Consider the following 26,811-nt stretch of genomic DNA (forward strand, 5'->3'; position numbering starts at 1 on the left):
CCGACCCGCAAATCATGCTCAGGTGCAGATTTCGCTGGACATTTCACATTGGTGTTTTACCGATTCCTATGACTGAGGAATCAAGCGCAGCTTTTTAGGTGCTTTTGCAAACCCGGCTTTCCTAGCGTTATGCCGTGCGCCGGACGCCAACAGTAAGGCATGAAAATCTTCGCTTTAATAAGTAAATAAAGCTCTGCCAATTTGCAGCAGAAAACTGGCCGCTCGTACGTAAGGCTGCAAAAGAGAGAGTTGAGCGCTGGCTTCGGTAATTTAGAGTTTCGGTGCGTGCCTTAGTGTCATCTTTGAAAACTGCTTCATGCGACTACGACCAACGGTCGCGTTACTCCTGTCGTGTATTATGGCTGGACGTCGTGACACACATGAGAGTCCCTTCACAGGGAAACGTGTTCTGCAGCGGTGAGTCGTGACAGGATGAAGAGTTGCATTACGTTTGCGTTACGGTGGAACGCCGCGGTGCGACGACGACCGGCTTTATAGATAAAGATCTATGCTCGGTGATCCCGTGCATCAAATTAGGTTTTGCTTGTATAGCTTCTTGTCGTTCTTTCCGAAGTCACAGCACTGGCTTGCCGTGCATTTGGCCTTCCATAATAAAATTAATTGCCCTCTTCCGTCTGATATTTGTCCGCTTTATGCGCGTTCGCTCGGTCAGCCGTCATTCTTATTCCATTGTTTTTATCGGGTCGTTATACTTAATCCTTTTCGATTCACTATGCGGCTAGCGCGCACCTTTTGTGGTATCGACTGCGTTTAAATGGACTCAGCAACGCTTCCCATAAACACTTACACACTTTCCTTCGCATCTGGAAGCACTGCGAAAGCTACAGTTTTTGGCAGCGCGGAGCGACACGGCGTGATTTGCTTTCCTCAGCGAATCCACCTTCCGTTTCTGCTTTGCTTTTGTGGCTTTCTTTTTAAAGTGCATATCGAATGCGTTCATTGCTGCAACTCAAGGAAGGCCGGCCAATAGATTCCACAATGGTCTAATGTGCTTCGAGCGGTAGAAGAACGTCAACACCAGAAAAAAAAAGAAAAATCTCTTGAGAAAGTCTTCGCGCAAGGCGGGCATCAGGGGGCCTCCCCGTGTCTCTTCTACCTTTTCTCGACACCTAAAGCGACGCTACCCAAGAATACATAAATTTGCATGCAAACTTCCCGTCGTTTCAAAACGATGCCCCCTTTTTTTGAGAATTCGGCCCTAATTTATGCAAGAGTTCTGGATTTCGAAAAGAAGAATAAAAAAGTGTTGTAGGGTCCCTTTAAATGATGGAATTTATCGTACCGCACTTTCCGTGAGCCAATCATCGTACGCGCTGGTTTATTGTTGCATGCAGCTGTGCAAAACGAGCAGACACACGGCAAAAAAGGTAAAATTCCTTTTCCCGAGGTTTCTGTCTCTTCGGTATGAGACCAGTGCCTGCAGGATATATCCGGAAGAGAACTACTGTTTTCAGCGTAGTCATTGACCGAGCGAAGCTGTCATTCCCAAGTTTGCCATTTTTTAAGCTTGTAAGCAACGCCAAGAAATTTGCTGCAAGCGGGGCTCCTCTTCTTGTGAAAGAGCCAGAACTGTCGAATAAGTTTGCGTGCGTAGTTCTCCCTTCGCTGGAAGAAACCCGTGGTTTTGCTTCAAACTGGAGGCGCTGCCACACATAGAATGATCATGTTTGAGCGGCCTGTACAAAAATTCGGGCCTTTCCTGGTACATTTTGCATGTCGGCTGACGATGCTTCAAACAAAACAGTTCCTTACAGCTTGAACGGCGGCAGATTCTCAAAATAAGGTATGCTTGCCAAGCACGCAGATATATATGGTACCAGTGTGGTTATTTGCGTCAGTTTACGTTTGCATAGTTAAGAGGCGGATCCGGACGCGTACCACCTTTTCCTAGTCAGCACAGCCAAGCGACACATGGCGCCATCTAGGGGCATGGTTGAAGCTATATCCCCGTGCTTCTAGCACTCAGTTTACTCAACCAGAATTGCTGGGTCTGTTTTAGTGGTTTCGCAGAACATAGCCAACATCCTAACCCGAGTTAGAATCCCGTTAGCCCTATTTTGTTTTCATTTTTAATGGTTTGTCATACTTGACGATTAATATTTTGATTGCGCACACAGTACATTTATGGCACCTTTATGCATTATGAATGTGATTTCGGTATTACCTTTAGGTCAGCTTGAGCTACTGGTTGTTGTACGTTTTTGTGCATCCGCCTCTTTTATATGACGGCTGGCTGTGCTGACTAGAAAACGGATATACGCGATCCGGACTGACACCTTGAGGCACAGGTGGGGACCGCGGTAATGTAGGCACTACTGATCGGTACGTTCAGTATTGATTGGTATGGCCGCTTCTTTTTTGCTAGCAGTCGTATATCGCACTGGGAGCGAAGCGAAGCTGGCCAAGTGTAGCAATAAACTAACAGCCATTTGACGGACCGTGCCCTCAGTTCCCAGCAATTTGCGGGGAAAAATAGTTTTTTTTTTAATTTTAGCCTCTTTTGGCTACGGCTATATTGCTCGGAATGTGCTGCCGCGTACTGCCACGTTGGTGGAGGATGCCTTAGGACCCATTTGACTGCCATTTGTATGGAAAACCTCGGCAAGCCGAGATAGGATTGCACCCTTAAGCGCAAGAGAACCTGCGTGGTTCTCTTCTGCTGTTCCGCATGTCCGGGATAATTATTCATAAATGTTCGCCACTGATTGTGCGCCAACACACAACTCTCCAAAAACCATTTATTCGACATTACAACTTCGAATTTCCCACTGGCTGTGTACGTTTAAAGACCAAAGTATTTATGCATGGCAATTTTATGTTGCGAAGCAGTTACTTGTGCTAGATTTTAGAGTAGTGATTCTCTGACACCCTCGTTCCTTTAATTTTTTATTGCACGGCTTCATTAGGTACGGAAGCTTATAGGAAGAGCATATCGAATGAATTGTAATTTTGATCCGTCTCTTGCCTGGCTTGTTCCGCACATAAAATTTAATACCAAGAGCATCTGTGATTTAATTCCGAGTTTCCTACTCGTTTCAGGTACTGTCGTCAGCTGCACAACATGCTTTTGAAGAGAATTTTTCGCCCATTCCGTGTCCTTCACAAGGCCGACATCAGCGCACATGCATTACTGAACAGGACGCCTCACATAAAACTAAACCATCGCGCAATTTCCCATGCAACGGTAAGTTATCTATACTAATTAAAGAGTAAGAAATTCGCCATGACTACTCACTCACCTGATACAGTAGTGGTTGAGGATGTACGCAACAGCAGTGTTTAGCAATGTCCTTATTCGATCCAACGTGGGGCATATGTCATCAGTGTAGCAAGCTATTTTCGAAGTGTAGAATATTTTTTTAGAATATAATAAATAATCTCTGCGATAATTTATGGCTGTCGCTAAACGTTTTATGACGTACTAACGATGGTCGTAAAGAACAAATTTTAAAGAGGTAATGAATCAGTGCCGGCAGCGTCAATATAGACCGTCAGCGATCAGTGTAAGCTTGCTGCGTTCGGCCTGCCGAGCCGCGGGGTCTGGGATTATCCCATCCATCATCCATTCGGGATGCGCAAGGTGTTACATGCTCTCTGGACGGCTACGCAAGGGCAACTAGCATTGAGACCTAGCCTTCAGCAGAGTTCCACGAGCGCATGCATCAGCAAAGAACAGACTAAGACTATCCCAAAGACAAGTGGCACACAGCCGCCTCCTTAGCCCCGTACCGCCATTCGCGAGCTCGCGCATGGGCTACCGATCCAGGCCGGCTACTCAGTGGTCCAGGCTGACCTGAGCCGCACACAAGACGCTAGGTTGAAAAACGTCAAGTACGTGGACATCCCGGACAGGCCGGCAGTGGAAGACCTAGCCGAGATTACCCGCCCTCCAAATGTGTGGTGGTTGGGGACCTGGCTGCATGCGCCAGGCCCTTCTGAAAGGAACAAAAAACTCAGCTTTCCACCATACGGCCGTAAGGCTAATGCCACACGCAACGCCAGTACCCGTAGGTACTGGTCTTGGAGTGTATCTTGTTGTGTGACAGGAGGTCGAGTGGTGGTCCAAGGAGTTAAATCGTCAGGGTATATGGCATGGTGAAGGCCTGGCGGGAATGACTTGAAGGATAGATGGTAGCTTTAGGAGTACGATATTGAAGGGGTAAGGTCCCTAATCATGTGGTGTGCCCTTAGGAGGTATGCTGAAACGTGTCGGAGGGGAGTAGTACGATACCAAGGGTGGCAGTGTCGTCGGTAAGAAATAATCGTACATAATTATTTATATGCATGTAGAGCACCGCATCGAGTTTCTCGAAGTCGTTCTGATGGGATGTTATGTGTGACATTTATGTGTGACATTTCTGTGCGACATTACATGTGCTATTATGTTGGCGCCCTAATCTAGAAGGCTAAGATGGTGCTGGGATGAGTTTTGCTCATGGTGTCAGAATATTTTTACACCGTGGTTTTACTATGTCCGATGACTTGTTTTATGTGTGGGAGGACATCTTGCGTTGAAAGGTGTGAACGGGAGCCGGGCATAGAAGGGAAGAGTTATAGATAAGTGTCTTCAGGGTGAATGGGGAGGCGAGTGTCAACCATGCGGTTGAAAATTTTACCCATGCATGATGTAAGGGAACTAGGGCAAAGGTTGGTGAGCGAGCTCGAGGGGATTAGTGGACTTGGGTATGAGGGCTATATATTCGTGCTTCCATGGAGAAAGTAGAGGGCCATGTGACCAGTGGAGGTTGAATAAATCGAGTCAAGCTTTGATGAAGTCGTTGTTCAAGTTGCGGATACCATTATTTTGAAGTGAACTTGGCCAGGAGGGGTGTTTCAAGCGAGGCAAGAGAGGTGGTTTGCTGCAGTTAATGAAGCAATGGGCTATCAAGTGTATGGTACACAGGTCCTTCGTTATCGGGGTGACCGAGGAGTAATAAAAACACAGAAGAAATCAACAAGTATGACCTCATGCATTCGAAAATCGGCCGAGAGAGTACTCTTAGCGCTAAAAATATAAGATGGTGCTTATATTTTGCACACATAATTTGTTTACAGCCACCGACTACCTTTGAGTCCGACGATGGAGCCTTCGTGTACACGCAAGGAGAAGTGCACGATGTAGCACGAGACATAATCAAAGCGCAGGTGAGAGAAATACCAACGGTTACACTTTGCGCAAATGGTGCCACACGCTTAATACAAACAAAAACACTTGGCTTCTTTTGACGGCACTTTATCACAATATTGAATAATTTCAGTACAACGCTAAAAACACTTCTTACTTGGCACTATGTCGTTGTCTTCAGCAATGCAGAATGCAGGGTCTGCTTAAAAATCGTCCTGACAAACACTAAAATTATCCCGTAGAAGTAATCATTATCAGAATTACCGTCATGGCCATCATACTTAACATGTACTGGGTTCATGATAATCGTCATTCTGATAGGGGAAATATTTCTTCCGTTTGCTAACAGACGATATTCAATAAAATTGACAGTCTGGCTAGTTGGTTTTGATTCATCGTAAGTAGCGCTAGAGACGGGACACAGAAGAGAAGAGCGCCGTCGTGTGTGTCTCCTCTTCTGTGTCCCGTCTCTAGCGCTACTTACGATGAACAGACGATATTGCCAACCAATGAGCCAGCATATATATATATATATATATATATATATATATATATATATATATATATATATATATATATATATATATATATATATATATATATATATATATATATATATATATATATATATATATATATATATATATATATATATACACACAGTAGACTCTCGATAAACGGAACTTCAAGGGACCGGAAAAACTAGTTCTGTTTAACAGGAGTTCCGTTTACTGAGAGAGATGTTCTAAGGTGCAAATTTATGTGCGTACACACTTCTAAGGGTATTTCATGGAACTCTAACCACTAGAAAGTGACTGTAGCTGATAGTTTTCAGAAAGCAAGAAAACTACAAGAAGCGTAGTCACAGCATTCACAAAGTTGATTTGGCAACAATCAGTCACTGTGCACTACAAAATGCGTCAATTATTTTTGTTTGAGTCCTTGCAACTGCATCTTCAAGGAGGCTAGAGGCCTCAACTTCACGAGGGCTTACGAGCCACCGAATTTAGAAGACGGCAACGGGTATAATGAAGGATGAATAGCACAACGATGGCACGAACGAGGCGACACGAGGGGAGCCCTGTAGCTTCGGCGTCTAGAATCGAGACCGAACGACTGCAACAAGAACTGCGATGTTGCATTCATTGCGCTAACACGGCTAACCACTTACGAAATGAGGCTTACGAGGCCAACAAGGCTAAAAAAGCCTGGAGGAAGAAAAAAAAAAACAAGAACGAAACAGCCGGAACCGTAAAAAGCTGATTCTCATGCCAGTGGATTTCACAAGAAGTTCCATTTCTGGTTCCGTTTACACGGTGATGCGGAAATTTTAGTTCCGATTACCGAGAGCTTTTTACGTTATCTGAATACAAAACCAACCAAATTCCAGGCAACTGTTCCGTTTAAGCGGCAATTCCGTTTAAGCGATTTCCGTTGATCGATTTTCTACTGTATATATATATATATATATATATTATTTCCGTAATTTTCTTTTGCATCAATAAATTATATCAGCTGGGATGCGCATTCAGCTTGGTCGCGGGAATATTTTTTGATATTCCAAACGCGCACCAGTCGATACTTTTTGTCCTTGCTTGATTTTATCAAGCCTCTAGATATTTTCTTTCGTACTCAGGTGGCTCCTCCATTGTATTTACTTCGCTTACATCACCGCGTGCTGCATTTTTTCTTCATTTTGACTAAAATGTGTGCTCCACGAGTTTTCTTCTTCGTCATTCTGATCAGCGCCGTAGGCGCCAACACCATCGTTGTCATTACCAGCCTCCATATGTCCCCTAACGGCGCCATTCCAGTCCATTATTGGCCGCCTAGGTTTTATATCTCAACCCTCCTTAGTGTTTTATGAGTTCTGAGATTTTTCATGTCATGTGTGGAGGCGTTAACGCAGTCTCGAGAATTCTCCTCCTCAATCAGTGATAGAAAATCCTCGAACAACAAATACGCATGAGTGTAGCATCTCTACGTTCCCATAATATTTTAACCAACCGAAGGTATGGTGCTGCCCCGTATAACATAACTTAAACCTATCCGCATCTCTCAGTCGATTTATAAACATTTTACTCCCCTTCAAAGTAGCTTTAAACGACTTTTGGCCTCTGTAACTTCATGTAATCATTTATTCTAATAATTGACATTTTTTCCGAACCTACCACACCGCTATTGTCCCCTTGTGAAATCAATGAACGGTAGCCATCCCGGAAAACAAACATCATCATGCCATAAACTAGAGAATATGTGAGTGGTTTTCACAGTGGCCCTTTATATTACTTTCGGCGCGTATGCGTGTGTAAGGGTGTGGGTGTGCGTGAATGCGAGCGCGCATGTGGGCGTGTACAAGTGGGCATGCGCGCGCGCACATGAGTGCGCACGGTTTTGTTCCCAAACTACACGGTGTTTATTCAGAACGTGTTTATAAAGTGCCGGCCTAGAAAGGATGCAACCCTAACAGTGCAGGTTTTGGGGTTTACCGGGGACTAATACAGCCGATTGCAAACGAACCTGCGTTTTAGGTACAGATCTCTTTGGCTCACCCTGAGTGTTCTTTTATTTCTTTTGTACTGCTTTATTTGACCGCGAATGTAAGAATAGATGTCATGCCTTCTTTAGTAGCTCAACCATTTTGTTCCCCGCCAATTTATTCCCATCAGTCAACGATTTCACTATTTCTCAACAGGCAGGTGACGACGCCTTTTACGTCTGCGACGTGCGAGACATTGTCGAGAAAGTCTACCTTTGGCGGGAAGCATTACCAAGAGTGACACCTTATTACGGTGAGTCTGCACCCCAGAGCAGATTGCAGATTTATGGTTGGCTTGAGGAATTATCAGCAGAGATGCGATGTATTAGCCAGGTGAAATAACGTTTGGGGCTGTTGCGTCCGGGCGGGGGCACCCGATCCGAGCTCCGTGGCCTCCGACATACGAGTGGTAGCGTGTATGATGCGAGCGGCCAGCCGCTGTTGCAGCCGTGAAGAAGTCCAAAAGCCGTAGGCTAACGTAACTGTTTACTTCATAGCGAGAGGGGAGCCGAAGCAAAAAAAAAAAAAAAACAATGCCCCGACGGGCGAGGTTACAATACAGGACTCGAGCAGAGCGACAACATGGATTCGCTGCTCAAACAGGAATGAAATACAGCGCTTGGGCGGCTTCTATTTTATACCCGAAAGCCGCAACGGTCAAAACGCCAACAAATAGCAACACGCCATGAACGTCACAGACACACACAACGCTCTTTCCACAGTTCCTGAGTCGTCGGTAGCCTCGGCGCACGTTGAGTCCGAGAGAGGGGAGAGAGGAGGATTCCGCTGCGACCGACGGGGCCTCTGTGTCCTTGAAACATCCCTGGGCGTGTTAAGTCGGCGCGCTGATGATCGCGACGATAGCGAAACGTCTGAGCCGGGCATGTCGAGGCGTGAGTGTATGACCTACCGACATGATGGCGCCTGACGGCTGTGGGGCGCACGTCCTTGAAACAAGTCTCGACGTGCCGCTGGCAACCGCTGGAGGCGCGTTGCAAAGCGAGGCGTCTGGTCCGGCATGTCGAGACATGAAAGTATGATTCACCGACACGCTGGCGCCTGATGGCAGAAAGGCGCACGTGGTGGCTTCGCCGCCCAGCCGAGGAGTGATGCGGGAAAATACGGCGGCGTTGGCCGATTCGTAACAGGGCATACCGGTTATCGGTAGCTGTTTTTAAATTATTGAGGTTAAAACCTCGCAGAATATCCACTAAAGCATATCATCGAGAATCAATTATTGGCATAGTTTTCATAGAGCTGTTCTAAGCAGTCACTTCGTTTTATGTTGCTACGTTTCTTTTTTTTTTAATTAACGCACAATGCAACAATTTACAGTTATGAAGAAAACTCAGAAACATAGTTCAGCCGGAATGGTAATGCTCGAATAACTTACCTTTCCTTTGCGCACCCAGCCTAGAAAAATGAGTACTCCCGTTTTCCCTCCGCCGCCCCAGATAATCGCAAAGAACAGTAGAACTGCTTCTTATGAAAAAAGATGTCCGACATACACCTCCATAGGAAAGTACATTTCTTGTCTAAACAAAGTATCTTTCTCCTCTTCCTGACATATTCTCCTGTGACCTACTTTCAGCAATAAAATCTTGTCGGGACCCAGTTGTACTCAACGTGCTCAACTCGCTCGGCGTCAACTTCGACTGTTCCAATAAGGTGGGAAGATTATTACATCTGATTTATCTGATTAATATTTTATCTGATTCATGACGGAAAGCTTACTTTGAAATGGCGGGCCGATTAAATAAATGCAGTAGGCTTTTACAGGCACAATAATGTTGCAATTACGAATTAACTGTTTTACGAGCCACGAATTCCGCCGCATCGGTATACGGCACTTTTGTGCTTTTATTTCGCTATAAAAATCTACCCTACCGCTTTTCCTTAGAAGGATGCGGTTGTGTCAATGTGATCCCTCATAAATGTCTCGACCTGCCTAGACTCCGCGATCGTAGCAACTTGCTACTGACGCCTATTTCCCTGCATGTTTTCCCATTGTCAAACAGTTATGAAATTGAGGGGAGCACAATGTTTAGGCCTACTGAAAGGTTAGCTCGTACATATTCGGCGACTGAAATGCTAACCAAGGAACTTTTTTTAATTCGTAGCATTCCTTGCGGAGTACCCCACAGACAGGACAGTGTTACGCCCTGCATTTCCACAAAAATGTAGACATCGCGGAAGTTTCACTTTTAATTGCTGTAATAGCATATATTGAGATAACTGGTTGCACGAAATTTTAAAAACCAAAAAAAAACAAAAATATTATAAAATACGGAAAATGGCGAAACGTGTAACGCCCTGCCTTTCTACAATAATTCAGATTTCACAAAAGTTACACCTGTAATCCTTATAATAACGCACATGGAGATAATTGGTTGAACGAAATTTTGAAAAATTAAAAAAAATTAGAAAAATTTAAAGTAATAACGAAAAATGGAAAGCCGGGTAATGCCTTGCATTTCCACAATAATGCAGATTGCGCGAAAGTTCCAAATTGAATCGTTGTAATAACGTAAATGGAGAAAATGGGAACGAGCCCACTCGTCACAAGCCCACTCGTCACCGGAAAACTCGTCGTAGGCCAACTCGTCACACCTGCCTTTTCGTACAGTGCCATCTCGAGATAGGAACTCTCGTGGGAGGTGCCTTCTCGTCGCATGGATTTCGTTACACCGCGGCCGTGTGAACAAAAGCCTAGAAGCCCTGACCGGAAATTGGCGTTTAAAGCCGGTCTAAGGCTGGTTTCTACAATGGTAAATTCGTTACGGCTGTTTAGGAGGGCATGCGGAGGTCTGTGTGACCAGCAGGTGTGCATAAAGAGCTGTTTTTTTCGTTTGCTAGGGAGGGGGGAAGGGAGGGGTCAGCGCAATTTGCACTTCTTCAAGTGCTGATCGTCAGCGGTGTTGAGGTGGTGTACGTCCGTATTTTCGCGCGTATAACCTGCCCGTGCATACAACCCGCATCCCCACTTTGTCTGCAAATAAAAAAAATGAAAATTGCCGAAGCTTGACTCGCGCAAGGCTTGTACCATAGCTAAGCTGGAAGATTTCTTTCTATGTAAACACTGAAGGACACACCACCAGGCATTGCATTAGGTTTGAAATTGTTGATTTGATTGATTGTGGGGGTTTAACGCGCCGACGCTACTTAAGTGACGAGGCGCGCCGTAGTGGAGGGCTCCGAAATCATTTTGAACACCTGGGGATGTTTAATATGCGTGCGTCGAAATCTCAAACACATGGACGTTTTCGCTTTTTGCCTCCATCAGAAAAGCGTCCGCCGCGGCCGGGAACCGAACGCGCTTCCTTGGGCTCAACAGCACAGCGTCATATCCAGCTGCGCCACCGCGGCGGGAAATTGTTTTTTAAATAATAATAATCTTTATTTCCTGCATTGAATACATATTCGGGCCAGCCCAAGCCAGAACATCTTGTGGGCCCCCCACGGCTCACTCGAAAATACAGATGTCAACGATCGCATCGCAAGAATCCTGGCTGATCACGACGGCTGAGCCACAGTCAATACGCTTCGGAATATTGCCCGCAACATCCGCCTCCGGTACTGATGAAGTGAACAACGTCGCAACCCAGCGTTGAAGACGCCTACACAACGAGACAGCGAGACAACAGTGGAATAGTACAACAGTACAAAGCGAGTGCAATAAACATTTTTTTTATTTCATGTACAACCTGTTCACTGCGCCATTTATAAAAAATTGTTTACTTTTTTTTGCGTGCCGTGTAATACAAATGTGCATGCTACTATCATTTTAATATATCTTGGTATGGCGGCATGAAAGAACACTCGCTCGCCTACATCATTTTGAAATGGGCGACATATATATAGCAGGCGGAAACACCGCTTTAGAAAACAATATCGTAAAGCGAGTTTTCCGTGTGACGAATATTCCGGTGATACGAGAATTCCTCGTACGAAATGCCCTGTGACGAGTTGGCATTCCTGACCAGTTTACCTGTGACGAGTTGGCCTATGACGAGTGGACTTGTGACGAGTGGGCCTAGACCCGAGAAAATTGGTCGAACGACATTTTGAAAAACTAGACAATAACAAAATATTTTAAAAATACGGAAAATGTCGAAACGTATACCGCATGGCATTTCCACACTTATACATACAAGCACCAGTGCCCGCTGCACTCAATATGACGGCAATAGCTGCGCCGCCGTCTGGCGCATTGCACTTGTCTGAAAAGACGGTAGCCAACTGGCTTAAACGCCGTTATCCTACATGACACTGTTTGTCGAGTATACTCAACCTTTACAAACTATTAGTATCGACCGTGACAAAATGAGCCAAGTGCAAATCCGGCCAAGATCAAGATGATTATGCACAGTGGTCCTGAGTGGTACTGTGGTGCCATCTAGGAGGACGGCTGGCAAGCAAGATAACAAAAAAGCGTTTCGACGTTCACTGCAGCCTTGGTCAGCGCACTAACATTAGTTTTAAGTAACTGCGCTGGCTACGTCATCGGTGACATCACGAAACATACGATACAGCGGGAGAATGAAAATTTTGGCTTACACTTTTAATTTCTCCGTAAATAAAGTATCGTTTGCAGCCGGACCAGCGCTGGGATCACTATAAAACACTAAATGTTTCGAATAAAGGAAGCTTGTATTTTTTTTCATGGCCCGTTAGGAAGTCGCTAAAACTGCTTTCTCATTGCAAACTTTAATATTATACAGGCTATCACATAAGGCAGGACGGGAAGGGGAGGCTGTTATTGTCAAATAATCACTTGACAAGCGTTTATCTTTTTAGAGTAATAAAATTTGCCATGTTGCTTTTTTTGCCTTTAGCTAGAAATCGCTGCAGTCTTGGATATTGGGGTGTCTCCGAACCGCATCGTGTACGCCAATACAGTCAAGAGCTCTTCACACCTCCAGTTCGCTAGGGAGCACAGTGTCAATCTCATGACATTTGACTCTGCCGAAGAACTCGCCAAGATAAAAAACAAGGATGTGAAGTAAGTCTTAGCCGCAATTTAAGAAGCCACTTCGGGCCTTTTCGGTTGTAGGTTCCACCTATAGCGTGTGCCATCTATACAACATGAGACTAGGCTGTACGAATGTCGAGTGTTTCGTAATTAGTGTCAGGACACTTGTCCCTTGGCAGACCCATCTTTTTAGCATTTAACAGTATATAGCTCTTACAGATCAACCGCGGGGTGCTTCTGTAACTGAAAACCTTTATTTTCCTGGCGCATCTATGTAAACCACAATGTTGCTACTTACGGACTTTTCTTATGTATGTAATTTTAGCCGTTACAGATTATAACTCCCCTCGGTATGTCTCTTTAACACTTTTGTTCTAAAACATGTCTTTTGTTTATACTGCATCAGTTCCCTCTCTTAGCTTAAGAGAATTCGGTGATTGCGACAGTTCTTTTTTCTTTGTACTGCTCAAGACGAATATTCTTTTTCCTCGTGGTTTACCCTAAACGCCAGTATCTCCTCGTTTTAAGCGACATTGCAAAGGGCCGGAATTTTCATTTTTAATACATTATAATAATGATTGAATTTTCGAGCGCTACATTTAATTCCGAAAACCTCCTTTTGCTCTGCTATGGATCGCAGGCTCCTGCTTCGAATCGAGGCTGACGAAACTGGGTCACAGCACTCATTCAACAGCAAGTTTGGCTGTTCGTTCAACGAGGCGAGACGTCTGTTGCATCTGGCGTCAGATATTGGCTGCAATGTTGTCGGTGTATCGTGCGTATTAATAATTTTGCTTACCTTTTTTCATTGTGCTGTCCACAAGTAGAGAGTGAGGGGAGGTAGCTCAAACGCCAATTTTACCTTACATCTTAACGAGAACTGCCATATACATGACTATATAACGATAAAAAAAAGGAACCCGCAACGGGGGCTCAGTGGCTATTGTGTTGTGCTGCTGAGCACAAGGACGCCGGTTCGATTCCCGGCCGCGGCGGCCGCTTTTCAGATGGGGGCGAAAAGCAAAAACGCCCATGTGTTTCAGATGTTGGCGCACGGTAAAGGTCCCCAGGTGGTCAAAATTAATCCGGAGCGCTCCACTACGGGGCGCCTCATCACCTGTGTAGAGTCGGTGCGTTAGACCCCACAATCAGAACCAGAATTATATAAAAAAAACGGCTAGCGTGAACACGTTGTGCTTGCGTGCGTGTGATGAACTGGTGCATAAAATGCACTGCTGGTACCTCTGGCATGATGTCTCTTACATCATGTCTCTCACGTCAGCCCCGAAAAGGAATGCCACAAAAACTTTCAAAGATTGTGTACATCTTCACTCTTATCAGCGCAAAGGACTGCACAGATGATATCAGAAGCACAGAGGGATGGGTGTCGGGAATTTGTTTGAATAGTATGGCAAAAATACTCGTGTGTAAATTTTTTTATTGTGACCAGTTCGGAAGCTATCAATAAAAAAGCACAGTTCAAACAAGCATTCTTGAACACATCTAGGAAAAAATCAAGTGGTGAATTATTACACAAAAAGCTTTTTTTAACCAAACGTGTTTTACCATCCGAAATTTGCACTGTAAGGGGTCATATACCGTCATGCAAGCGTGACATGCTGAGCTGCTGTGGACGTATGCACACTAAACCGACGCACACTGTTCGTGTGTCTGTTGTGAAAAGCTTTGGGCAAACGTAAATCGGCTCAACGTAGTCTCTCGTAGCCGAAAAAAGTTCTCTATCACTGAACTGTCACAGCATTCAAGAAAACGGCGAATTAACTCCTTATCGTTGCTTTAGTCCTCGCTTGCTAAAAAGTAGTCACCCGCTCTCGAATGGAATCAACGAGTTGCTAAACAGCTTCGCTGCTGAAAAGCCGACGACTAGTTGTCAGGCTTGTGTAACAATACTTCGCAATTTAGTTTTAGTCAGTCGGCATGGTGACAGTGATAAAAACGTGCCTAATGGTTGTCAGTCACGTGAAGACTAGGGTATCATAATTGACGATTGCTGAAGCAAATTTGTACTTATTATAGTCCGATAAAGTACAAAAGCACTTCATATTTGTCAACATTGTTCCGTAAAATCCAAACATTAGGCATATTTGGAGCAAAACATCAATACATAACTGGTATTTGTAATGTTATTTTAAAGAAAAATGCATGGCTCCTTGGTTTTAGTAAAATCAAATAGAAAAATACACGTTGCAACAATGTTTTGAACCCAAAAATACAAAAAGCGCTCGACCGCAAGTCTGAACCTCGTGGCGGCATTTTAACACTAATGAAAGCTTCCAGTATATGGCGCCCAAGCAGTTGAACTCGGAAAGATTGAGTTGACTTGTAGAAACCTCTACCGTGTTAACCGAGCAGATTTAGGGGAAATCCCCAAGATGGATTAAGTACACCTTGGAGATTTCAATCTAAGTCCACCTCGGGGACTTACTCCGCCTCGGGATTTCCACTAAAGCTTTTCGATTAGCACCTCTCCATTACTTGGAGTTGTTGATCAATTCGCTCTCGCGCTACGAATGACTAGCCTACTGGTTAGCTCAGTTGATGAGCGACTGCTCTGGTTATGCGGTGGTCCCGGGTTCGAATCCTGGACCAGGATGAATTTTTCTTCAACTCCGAAGTTTCTGAGAAAGCTGAACGGCTTACCGTTGTGGCCCTACGGCTGCATTCTGGTGGATGTCAAACTTTCCGTCGCAAAACCTCTACCGTGTTTATCGTGGGATGATCGATGCGGGAAGGGAAGAGCGTGAGGGGCGGGCGGGAAAGCGAGGAGATCCATTTACGTGACAGGGGCGGCAGAAAATTGTCGCCTTTCGACGGAATTTGCAGCGAAACGGGCAGATACGCAGCTAATTTTTAAAGCGAAGCTTCAGAGCCCTCACTGATTCGTTGTTCGCCAATACGCCCTGCAGGAAAGCCAACTTTCCCTGACGATGATGATGAATAATTATCGTGGGTGAAGTGAAAGAAAAAACGCTACCCGTGGCCGGAATCGAACCTGGGTCCCTCGCGTTATGAAACGGGCGTCTATCCGATTGCTCCATTTCGACAGGGTCGAAGCGAACGCCAAGCAGAAGGTACCGATTCGCGCGGTACACCCCAAACCCAAACGTTAGGCCTACGGAATGCACACGCGATAGTTGCTCGGGTTAGCTCAAAAAAGTGGTGCGCACCTCCAGAGTAGCACATACTCGCAGTATGGGATTGACCAACCAAACAATCCATGAGGCGGAAGCTTCGCGCGCAACCATCATCGTCGTTAGCAAGAGGGGTGCATGGTTTGTTATTAGATGGGCGCTGATGTTGGGTAACCCGCCCGGTGAAGGGCTATTCTAGTACGGAATGGCCTAGCATAGGCTGGATGTTCGGGCCCTCTTCCCCAGGTCTTTCTGGGTCACAGCATCCGAGCTTATATTTTGAGCCGTCCGCCGTTCGTGGGAAGTCGTGGAGTCCGGAAGAAGGCCACGGTTGAGTTTGCATTCCCATACCAAGTAAAATAGGTTGCTGGCGGAAGTGCAGAACTTACGTGAGGCGGGAGGGCAGCGTAAATGGCATGAAGTAGGGTTCTGTATGGGTAGGGATTCGTTTGCGATCTCTGAAGCGTGGTTGCTTCGTCTATTGTCAATCTGGGGTGCGGGACTGGGAAAAAATGTCTTACCCATCGGTAGTGGGCTAGGATGGCGGCGTACTTCAGTCGAGTTGCCGTTTTAGGAGCATCAGGTAGTATTTGTTCGTCGTGCATAGGTAATGACCCGGTGTATGTGCGTGAGGGCTGCAGCATTACGCCGGGCTCCAAGGTCCGTTTGGAGGCCGCCGCCGGTCACACAAGCTTTGCTCGAGTAGCGCCTGGAATTCGTCTTTCTAGATCTCAGCATTGGACTTTACACAAGCATTCCCTTCGTTGTACAAAGCGATTTAAGGCACAGAAAGGAGCACAATAATGTACCGACCGACCATGAAAGCAAACCTGTGCATGCATTGCGGAACCAGCAAAACTCGCTGTGAGAAGCTTTGTTGCTCCTTTCACATAAATAACAGATGTATGCTGAGACTGTTGTGGTAATACTCCCTAATGGTGACAGCGTCGGCTGTTCGAGATTATAATATGCCTATTCGCACTGATGGAAAGTGAACACTTTGGGTCTTCAAACAACTCGTATCGCGTTTTTATGCAGCTTTCACGTTGGTTGCGCGTACCAGAGCCCGGAGATCTTTGCTCGCACCTTTGACAGAGCGAGAGCCGTGTTCGACACCGCGGCAAACCTTGGAAACCACATGAGTGTACTCGACATTGGCGGAGGATTTCCTGGAGGTCTTAGGAACCGCGACAAGTTTCAAAAGGTAGGTTATGGAAGGCCACTTGGTCTTATACATTCCGCTGCGCTTGTTTTAAAAGGAGAAAGGCACGTTTAAAGCATCTCAGCTTTACTGGGTTGTACAGAAAACAATGAACATTCATTGGTGCATGCATGTAAGCCCAAAATTAGATTCGTTGATGGCTCAGGACTTTCCCAGCGTGCTGCTGTCATTGGCGGTTTTCGTGGGTGAATTTGCAAGAATACATGTATCGATGGACTATTGCATGCACCATGCTTCCAATGCATCAGAAAGAGTTCAAAAATTCTCTATACTATAAACGTAAAGGCACGCACTCCTTCCCCCTTTTTTTAAACTCCAAAACAACCGGGTTTAAAAAACTCAAGGCGCGCCATTTAGCGATAGATGCAGGAACCCACATATATTTGGGTCCTGGGCTAATTGAACTGTAATTATGAACACCTTGAGTAGGTGGCTGATTCAGAGAAATCATATCAGATCCCCGGTTAGTATATTCTACAATGAGAATATTACAATAAAGTTGACAATAGATGTCGTGCACTAGCCTAATATGCATAAGTGCTAGCATGAACTGTACTTTATGAACCGTCCTCGAAGCTTCCCGGAAGCAATATTTAAGAGTGGTACAAAATCTCTTCACGTTCTTGAGAAACCATTAAAAATGCATTACGTGAAAACAAGTAATCCGCAAATACCATGAAGTGTCTTCGATGAAATAATTTGCGCCCTCCAATTCATTGGAGGCAGTCATTTTTCAGGTCGTAACATTCGCCTACTTTCCCCTTTCACACTACAGTTCTGCTGCTCGGTTGCCAGTAGTCGCGCTGTAGTGTAGCCCCCTCCCACTCACCCCGCCCCCTATTTTAAAATTTTATGGAGGGGCTTTAAAAATAAAACGTTAAATTGCAAGTAGAACTTGTTCAGAAGTGTCCATGCTCATTGGTTTGCCTGTGGACTCATTAAATGTTTCGGCTCTCTCTATTCGTTCATTGTATGAAGCCACGTATTGGGCTACATTGTATACAGTACCGGATTTGCCACAGCCCTTACTTTTCAGAGGCATTGCTTCTTGTATTTGATAAGACAGTAGCATGGAGGTCACCTGGAATCGCACCCCTGGAACCCCTGGATTCATGTGTTTATTTAGTATTGATTTTATAAACTGCCGTTTCTGAGAGCAGGTTTGCCTTCCATAAAGCAAAGGCTTGTTACATGGTTACCTGAATAGAGGGACTAAACGTACGCTTTCCAAGGCTTTTAGTAAAATAGCCCACACACAGGTAACGAAATAGCAATACGCTGTATCGCAGCCTATGATAAAAGACGTGCTAAATTGTTGCAGTATGAACTAAGAGTTGTTGCAGATCTTCCGACCGAGTTCTAATCATCAGGAGCATATTCTTTAATACAATTCCTCACTCGTGCTGGCACCTATAATGACTCCTTTATAAGGCAGGTGTGCGAATCCTACGTGCGTGCCTGAAGTACCTCCATTCTACGTGCTTTTTGAACTGGTCCACGCACACGCACAAAAAAAAACACGTCATTGTATGCAAATGACCTATGTCTATACCAGTATGCACCTTCAGTTTCCATGTTTGAGAGTATTGTATAAAAGGGCTTCTGAAATTTTGTGGCCACAGTAACAGGCTGTTTTCTACACTATTTAGTCATCCACTGCCAGCGGGGAGCCTGCCGGAGCTCCCATGATGGGATGGTTAAAAGAGGACGAGAAGATAGTGGAGTGACAGTGAACATCGATGTGGCGGACTGGGAGGTTTAAGTGTTCTAGCAGAAGTTTGGTCAAGAATGGCTGCTGACGCCACAGTAAACAGACACTCCAACAAATGCGTAAACGAATTGTGGTCCCAGGGCAGATGGGAGGCAGGAACTAACTTGAATAACTCGGACTGCGAGCGTATCTGTGGTTGTGGCTTGAAAAAGACAAATTACATTGCTGTAATTTCAAGGCACAAAAACAACTGACAACTGAACGTTACCTGGGGTAACTCACGGGATCTGGACCTAACACTTTCTATGCAGGTGTGTGACTCCATCCGCATAGCAACAGATCGGCATTTCCCAACGTCGAGCGGAGTGGAGCTCATCGCCGAACCGGGGCAGTATTTCGTCACATCTGCCTATGCCCTTGTCACTCGTGTCGTCGGCAAAAGGCGCAGAGAGATTTTAGTTGATGGTGAGAATCTGACACAGATGTTACGTCGGTAAATTTTCTGTGGTCCTCTCTGTACCACATATTGGCCACACCACAGTTCATTTTACGTAATTCCTCTGAGGCGCACATCAGCTACTGCTTATACTGAAGTTTCCGAAGAAAAAAATAGAAGTAATGCCACTCTTTCCTCCAATCTATGAGCAGCGTGAGCTATCCACTCCGCGACGATAACTTACAGCCTCCAGCTTATCTCATTATATTATGTATGCACATAGGCGCAGAGTACAGTGTAACGGGGTTGCCAAGTAACCCAACTTTGATGAGGTAATCTCCTAGATGAGATAATGAGGTAATCTTGATGAGGTGAATTATCTTCAGTTGAAAATAAGGAGCTACACAAAATACCAAACCGAATTATTCAAGGTTCGCAGCGTCCCGTTAGGGCATGGCATTTGTGAAATTCAAATAAATGCAAATGGAAATTAGGAGAAGTAAAAAGGAGGTCTCGCTATATCGTGCGCACCATGCATCCCTTCAATTTTAGTTGCCATTTGCCATTCGTTGACCTCAAATCCTTCAAATGCATGATGTTGGGGTCAAATTACCAAAGTTGCCTTACTTATGAATCAGTACTTCCCAATTCACCTTAACATAACCCGAAGTAGCGCCATTAATGTAAATGTGACGGATTTCAACTGCGTGGCGACCGACCGAACTGGTAAATCCCTTTAACTCCGCGTAATGCCCTTTGTCCCAGCAATCGACGGTAGGATATTTTTAAATTTTAATTGTCCTGCCGTATATCATCTGCCCCCAATTTTCTTTGTGATCCTTCACGAACTTCCGTGAATACGAGGTGGTTCTTGTTACTAAATACCATTGCTGTGTTTCTAGGGGCCAACCAAGTTCACCAGGATGTGTTCATCAATGAGACCAAGGACAACTGCATATCGCGCAACCTTTACGAATATGTGGACGTGAAGACATGGCCACTTGAGGTAGGCGTGATGATCAAACATGATACACAAAAGAAATCTCAAGCTAACTTGTCACTCTCAGTGTGCGAAGAAATTCCAGTTACACTACGTTCGCGCCGTACAGGTGAAATGCCGTAGACAGTGAACCCTTCAGTGAAAACTGCTTCCTTTAGCGCACTCTTGGTGAAATGAAATTCTCAACTGCAGGCGCAGTGTTGAAGGCGAAGTATGGGCTTGATATAACCAGATCAGTGATCACATTCCTTCATTTTCTCAAAACCTGTTGTTGGTATTAAAGGGGCCGTGCAGACGAAGTACGTTTACTTTATTCGAAAGATTCGATGTTTTATAGTGCAACCAGCGCTTTGCGGCAGCAAACGCTGCTTTATTCAGTGAGAAATGAATCAATTTAAGTTAACATTTTGATTCCCCCGCTAGATCGCGTGTTTCGTGACGTCTGCCATGACGTAACAAGGTCAGGTCTTCAAGCGAACGGTAGTGCGCCGTTTAGCCTTCAGCGCACTGCGGAGCCTTGTTAACCTTCAGTCCCCCTAGATGGCGCCAACTTAGTGTACCGAACCGCTGTCCGGCTTTTCTTTGTTTTTGACCGCATTTGCACCTGGCCTGTTGTTGTTACGGTAGAAAGTAACTGTTGCGTGAAACCTTGGGTACGCTCAACAAACAGGGTCACGTAAGACAGTCTCACTTACGCCAATCGGTCCGTGTCGTGTGAGACAACTTCAAAGCGCCAGACTGCTGTGCAGCTATAACAAGCATAGTGCGCGCAGTACCTACAGCAGTACGCACTGGTGCTTCTATGTTTACGTATACTTTCGTAACTTCTATTGTTACTGCTAGACGTTTACTGCTATTATGTTTAATATGGCTTCTATGGCTACTGCTAGTAGTAACCATAGAAGTTACTGCCTAACTTCTATGGTTACTGCTAATCGTACTGCTAGAAAATGAGTATGCATTGCATTTATGCGAAAATGGCTCGTTCTGCAAGCTTATAAGCCCTGCATAACTTGCATTTACGTTTGCCAGTCTCAGCCAATAGCACAGCTGTGCATGTTGGGTCATGGGTTCTACTGCGGAAAATGAGCTAGTGAGTCGTATGGCCATTTTCTTGTTTTCTAATTATATAGCTCATCGGAGTGAAGTTTACGGCAAAAATGGTTTCAGTATGATTCTAACGACGGAATCCTTAGAATGAATAGAACTACTGTTTTGTCTGCATGTTCATTTTAACACAACCATTATCCCGCTGATAGAAAGAGCTGAGAGGGGAGGCGAGCACCGGTGTAGGTGTGGCCGTTTCTGGATTTCCGTACATCCCCTCAAATATGACAGGATTGCCACCGGGGGATCAGTCAAGCAAACAGGTTCAGATACTAAGCTAGGATCGTTTCTTCCCATTCTTGCTTGACGCAATGTAGTCACATGAATGAATGTCACAACTGTGCATCGTTAATGCTTTATCATGACGACAGACATGCTTTAGAAAATTTATTCTGATAAATTTGAATTACAACTGTTTGACCTTCAGTGTTCCGAACCTCGTGTGACCGCTTGAAGAGTTCTGAGAGAGGCGCCTTCCCCTCCCCTTTCGAAGTGCTATTGTTATTTACCTAATATTTATCGGTAGCCGAAAATATCCACCGGCATAAAGTCTTTACAGCAAACAAACGACAATTTTGTTTTTAAGGTACATGATTAATAGCACTTCTTACAGTTACTGCGCGCTCCCTCAAAAGCATTCCAATAATTCGTAGAAAGGTGAGGGCCCTGGTTGGATAACTCAGAGCGTCCAGAAAATGTTCAATGCTTTGTAGAAACCCGTTTAAGAGAGATATCATTCGTTCAACATCGGTAAGAGTGGACTTGGCAAAAATCAAGAATTTTTGTTTTAGACATTTGCGTGGCTTTTCTAAAGAAGGCGAAACAAATATAATAAAGACTGGACCAAGGGGATTTTGTAGAATGTGCGAAAGAAGGTATAACCCAGATGTTATCTATTTATTCTCGCTACTGGTGTAATTTTCCGAAGGAACATTTGTGTGAGCAATGATTACAGCCGGCCTAATAAATTCTTATGCATTTGTGAAAGCACTTGCGTTACGGGACTTTTCGGAACCATAGCATTGCCAATTCGAATAATACCACCTTAGTGAGTCTTGACGTGAAAGAATGCACTTTCTTGATTTTAAGTGTTTATACGCGTAGTGGATTGGGCTACACGCTGATCAATCAGTCATTGAGTCGGTAGGTCAGTTGGCCGGTCGGTTATGTCTTTATTAGTATACAGCAGTGTTCTAGATTAGTATTGATCAGAATTGTTTATATTATTGCACGTCATATTAAAGTCCTTATTATCGAGATTCATTAGGCATCATATGAAAGATTAACAATGTCACCTAAATATTGTATATATATATTACTCGCCTCAACCCTTGTCGATTCTATCCGCGTAGGAACCCATGGAGAGGCCACGCGACGTGCTCACGACGATATGGGGCGCCACGTGCAACCCCGCGGATTGCATCGAATCCAGGAGGCTCCACTTCGACGTCCGCGTCGACGAGTGGCTCCTCATGGACAACCTCGGCGCGTATTCGCTGAGCAGGGCATCCGGCTTCAACGGTTTCCCATTCCCCGTTGTGCACTACATTGCCCCGGCAGAGGCCGCCGCATTCGTGCTTGGCGTCCTCGACCGCTCACCGCTCAGGAGCGGCTACGGACAGCCCGAGACTGTTCTCAAAAGAACTGCATCCGCAAGTGTAGCGGCGAGCGGCGAAGAGCAGCGGCGAAACGCAGGAGCAGATGCGCGGGCGGCATCCGTTTTTACGCGTTCACATCTAGGCCTTGCGTTTCATGAAGGGACGCTTTAATATCGCCTGCTGTACGTCACAGTGTAGTAGAAGTTATGTTAAGGGCAGAGCACTTTATGGGCCCGCCTTATCGTCGTGGCTCGTACGCGGTCACGCTACCTAGCCACAGCAGTTACGAGGCGCCACGCACCCAAACAGAGGCTTCGAAAAGGTACCCGCTTTTCTCTCCATTCTGCCTTCCAACCAAGAGTTGAGAGGATACATGATCAAGAGGTTCACATACGCAGAACCGTTCGAAACTGCTGGAACCGCTGGCACTTGTCATACAGTCAAACACGGCTATAACGAACCTGGATAGAGCGAATTATGCTATATATCGAACAAAAATAATTCAGTTACGGAAATACATGGGAAACATATTCCTTATAACGAAGTTCACATCCGATATATCAAATTCTGGGCGCCTAGAATGGCCGCCGAAATGCATGATCTCGGAGCGGCGATTGAGATGTGGATTGGCCGCGACCACGGAGCAAGAGCGGCGACTGAGACATTGCGCCTCGCATGGAGCGACGTGACGCCTAATACTTTCCGTAACTGTTTCCGATGCGCGGGACTCGCGACGTAACCCGCCCAGTCAGCGAGTACGGACAAAGACAGCAGGATCGGTGAACGGTGGGAAGAGCTCGCCTACGTTCCCAATGATGTCGCGAGTGAAATCCGTCCGACGCTTATAATGAAGCGCTTTCGGCAGCCGATGTGCTCCGCAATGCTTCTTAGATTTTTGAGGACGCGGACTCGAACTGGTGCAAAGAATGTTTCGGGTAGAGAATGCTACGCTAGTTGAAGCCGCCAAAGCGAAAGTGAAAACAAAAATCACCGGCTTTTTTTTTTTTTTTTTTTGCAACGTGGGCAGTTAAGGCGGAAAGTAGCTTTGATACTTGCAATAAATAGATTATTTTGGTATGGTAATGGCTACTGTACTGTGTTCGCTTCTGCCTACGTGGATGGCGGAGTTGGGGAGGCGGCGGAGGGCTCCAGCGGATTGCGAACTCGTAATAATAAGCTCGTTATAGGCGGGTTCGGCTATATCGAACTATTGGATATATCGAACTTATCGCGGTGCATATTGAAGTTCGCTATAAACGGGTTTGACTGTACATGTCCCCATTATTTAGCGTCAAGGAAACTGAAGGTGTATTTGATTAATGGGCAGTCCCCGCGTCCATTCAGTTAGGAATGCTCATTGGGCTGGTTTTTACGATAGTAAGCGAAAAAAAAGTGGCCGCCGAAGAGAAAAATCGCGACGCATTCAGAATGGCGCAGAAAGCCTCCAGCACGTGTGAGATGAAAGCAAAAACAGAACGAACGGAACTCCCGCTCATGCTGTTCCAGGCAGAACAAGAAACAAAATGTAAAGAAAAGGGTGCAAGCTGTCGTACTAGAAGGTGCGCAAGCGCTGTGAAGAAGGGGGAAATTGAATTGCATTGAACAAGACTCTGTTCAATGCATCAAGAAAGGAGGGAGACAGGGAGGGGAACACCGTGAGGGGTAGCAAAGGGCAAAGAACGGCGCCATCGCCCATATGCCAAATCTCTGCTCTGCACTTGCGGCAGCTTTCCCGTTGAGTGGAACTGCTTTAAGTATTTTATAACACCGTGCGCTGATTGGATAGGTGAGTTACAAAAAAGATGCTTCAGTAGACAAAGACAGGGGCTGCAGGCTGTCTGCGTGGAAATTAAAAGCGCGTTCGGGCATAAACCCGCGAGATGATCCCAAGCTATCTTTTTGATAGTTCCCTTTTTATTTTGTCACCGAATATTGTGTATGTCTCGCTAAAGAAAATGATTTCCGTTTGTACGTCTCGGTGCCTAACCATCGTCAGCGCCTTCGTGATGGTAGTTCTCGTCAACACGAGGAGGAGAACGAGTGCGACGATGGCCCATTCCCCTTAGGATAACAGAAAGAGCGATGGCACCCCTTCTCATGGGTGACAGATACAGATGAACCGACGCCTTGGTACAACGACACACTGTCACCACTCTCGACTAGCGGATTGAAGTTGCACTTCTTCTAGAGCCCCTCAAACCTTGCCGCGTAAGAGAGAAACCTGACTTACGCGAGGAGCAGAACACGCTCCATCGCCATACATGCATTGAGAATGTCTTGAATCATGACCGTTCTACGCTTAAGAATAGGGGCCATGATTTCGTTCCTCACTTAGCTCAATAAGAGACAAATTTCCTTGCGAGGAGGATGGTCGTACTCGCGCTTACGATTAGGACACGAATGTCGGTAGGCTCTTTTGATTTCATCATTCGTGGTGGTCTCTCGTGCAGAGCAGGGTCTAATGACCAGCGGGAGAAACGAGTCGTGATGATGACGACGGTTACGATGTGTCGTAACGTACGTATGGATGAACAAATGTTTGCTTACAGCACGGCGTGCATCTTAATCTAAAATCATGCGTTCCGGGTACAACCTCGCTTCCTCCCTGCCCTAGACTGTTTGTGTAACTTGGCCCCCCTCTCGTGCGGTACCGCGATCCTATCTACTAGTGAATGTGTTGGCATGAAACCTAGCACCGCAAGAGAAGCTCAACAGTACGTACTATCGTCGCAGCAACGTCGGATTTCGATGTCGGCACAGGCGCTGCAGATTACGGAAGCTGCGGCGACTTATTCAAAGGAGGATTAGGCGTTGTGCGAACACCAGGGTCTTCGAGCCAGGGTCTTCGAGCGAAACTCCAAGCATACTGTCACTTCTTACGTGCACTGTTAGCAGCTGTAAGAGCCTGTGATCTCAGGCGGTGAGTGCAATCGTGCATGCAGCTGTGGGACAATTTCCGCTCCCTGAAGCATATTAACAGCGGGGTTGTTTCAGGTTTCAGGTCGAACGTCTTCGTAAGTCCGCTGTCAGTCGTGCGTCACGCAGGTGGCCTCGCAAAGCCGGTTCCCAGACACAACGATAGATGGCGCAGTGGTATCGCTGGGCGAGTTCCTCTTCCTCCTGATAGGGGAGGCAGCCTTCCAGCCGCTGACGCTTAGCTGCCGATTCCTTCGCGAACCGCAGAATCGTCACGGCAACGGCGATGCCGCTGTCGTGCGAGCTCTCGTTAACGTTCGAGCCGATGCAGCTCCGCTGTTCAGCTGACTTAGCTTTTGTAAGCACATCCGTGCGCAACCGCTTGTTGCGCTTTTTCAAGAAACGGCATTAGCAACAAGCCGTTGTGTTGTATGGCCTTCACTGTAACCTATATAGTGTTACGGGTGTAACCGATGGGGTGAATTTATTTACAATGGGGCGTAGCTGTAGGCACTGATGAATAGGTTCTTTTCCGGCGACCGAAGTGAGTCCACAACAGCTCCTGTTTCTCTCAGCGCGCGACACGCATTACCCTGCAGCTACTTCATCCACTTGTACTTCTCCTAGTGCTCTGAATAAGCGGTGCCGCGTAACAAGGAATACTTTGTTTCAGTTCTTTTGCTTTGTGACAATACTGTGATTCGCGTGCGTGCTCTTTGATGGTGTTTACATATTCTAGTTTTGTACAATATAAATGCCACCGTTGCTGTCGATCAATGACAGCAATGTTTTGTAATGTGCTACACAATGTCCCAGCCATTGTTATTTAGTTGGTTAGTGCAGTGCTTCGCCAGAATGTTATTTCTATTTTTGCAAAAATGCATTTATGTAAGCTTCATTTGAACGTTCCTTCACGCATACATCTTGCACCAAGCATTGCCCGAATTCTGCAGTCGCATTTCAGCCAATAAATAGATGGATACGTTTATCTGTCAAGGCATTTTTTTTTAAA

General features: G+C 45.7%; 1 protein-coding gene across 1 annotated transcript in view; it reads left to right on the plus strand.

The window, feature by feature from the left end:
• LOC144169885 (ornithine decarboxylase-like) overlaps nucleotides 1-26,811 on the plus strand; it is a 48,374-nt gene extending 21,563 nt beyond the window's left edge. Inside the window, exons 2-11 of the mRNA XM_077699296.1 lie at nucleotides 3,061-3,205; nucleotides 5,077-5,166; nucleotides 7,842-7,938; nucleotides 9,277-9,353; nucleotides 12,521-12,687; nucleotides 13,298-13,432; nucleotides 16,848-17,013; nucleotides 19,054-19,207; nucleotides 20,081-20,184; nucleotides 22,638-26,811. Of these exons, the coding sequence (XP_077555422.1) occupies nucleotides 3,083-3,205; nucleotides 5,077-5,166; nucleotides 7,842-7,938; nucleotides 9,277-9,353; nucleotides 12,521-12,687; nucleotides 13,298-13,432; nucleotides 16,848-17,013; nucleotides 19,054-19,207; nucleotides 20,081-20,184; nucleotides 22,638-23,054 (1,530 nt within the window). The 5' untranslated portion in view covers nucleotides 3,061-3,082 and the 3' untranslated portion in view covers nucleotides 23,055-26,811. The remainder of the gene's footprint in view (nucleotides 1-3,060; nucleotides 3,206-5,076; nucleotides 5,167-7,841; nucleotides 7,939-9,276; nucleotides 9,354-12,520; nucleotides 12,688-13,297; nucleotides 13,433-16,847; nucleotides 17,014-19,053; nucleotides 19,208-20,080; nucleotides 20,185-22,637) is intronic.

The sequence above is a fragment of the Haemaphysalis longicornis genome, unplaced genomic scaffold, assembly GCF_048455015.1.
Source record: "Haemaphysalis longicornis isolate Haplotype H1 unplaced genomic scaffold, Haemaphysalis longicornis Haplotype H1 scaffold_2, whole genome shotgun sequence".
NCBI classification, from domain to species: Eukaryota; Metazoa; Arthropoda; class Arachnida; order Ixodida; family Ixodidae; genus Haemaphysalis; species Haemaphysalis longicornis.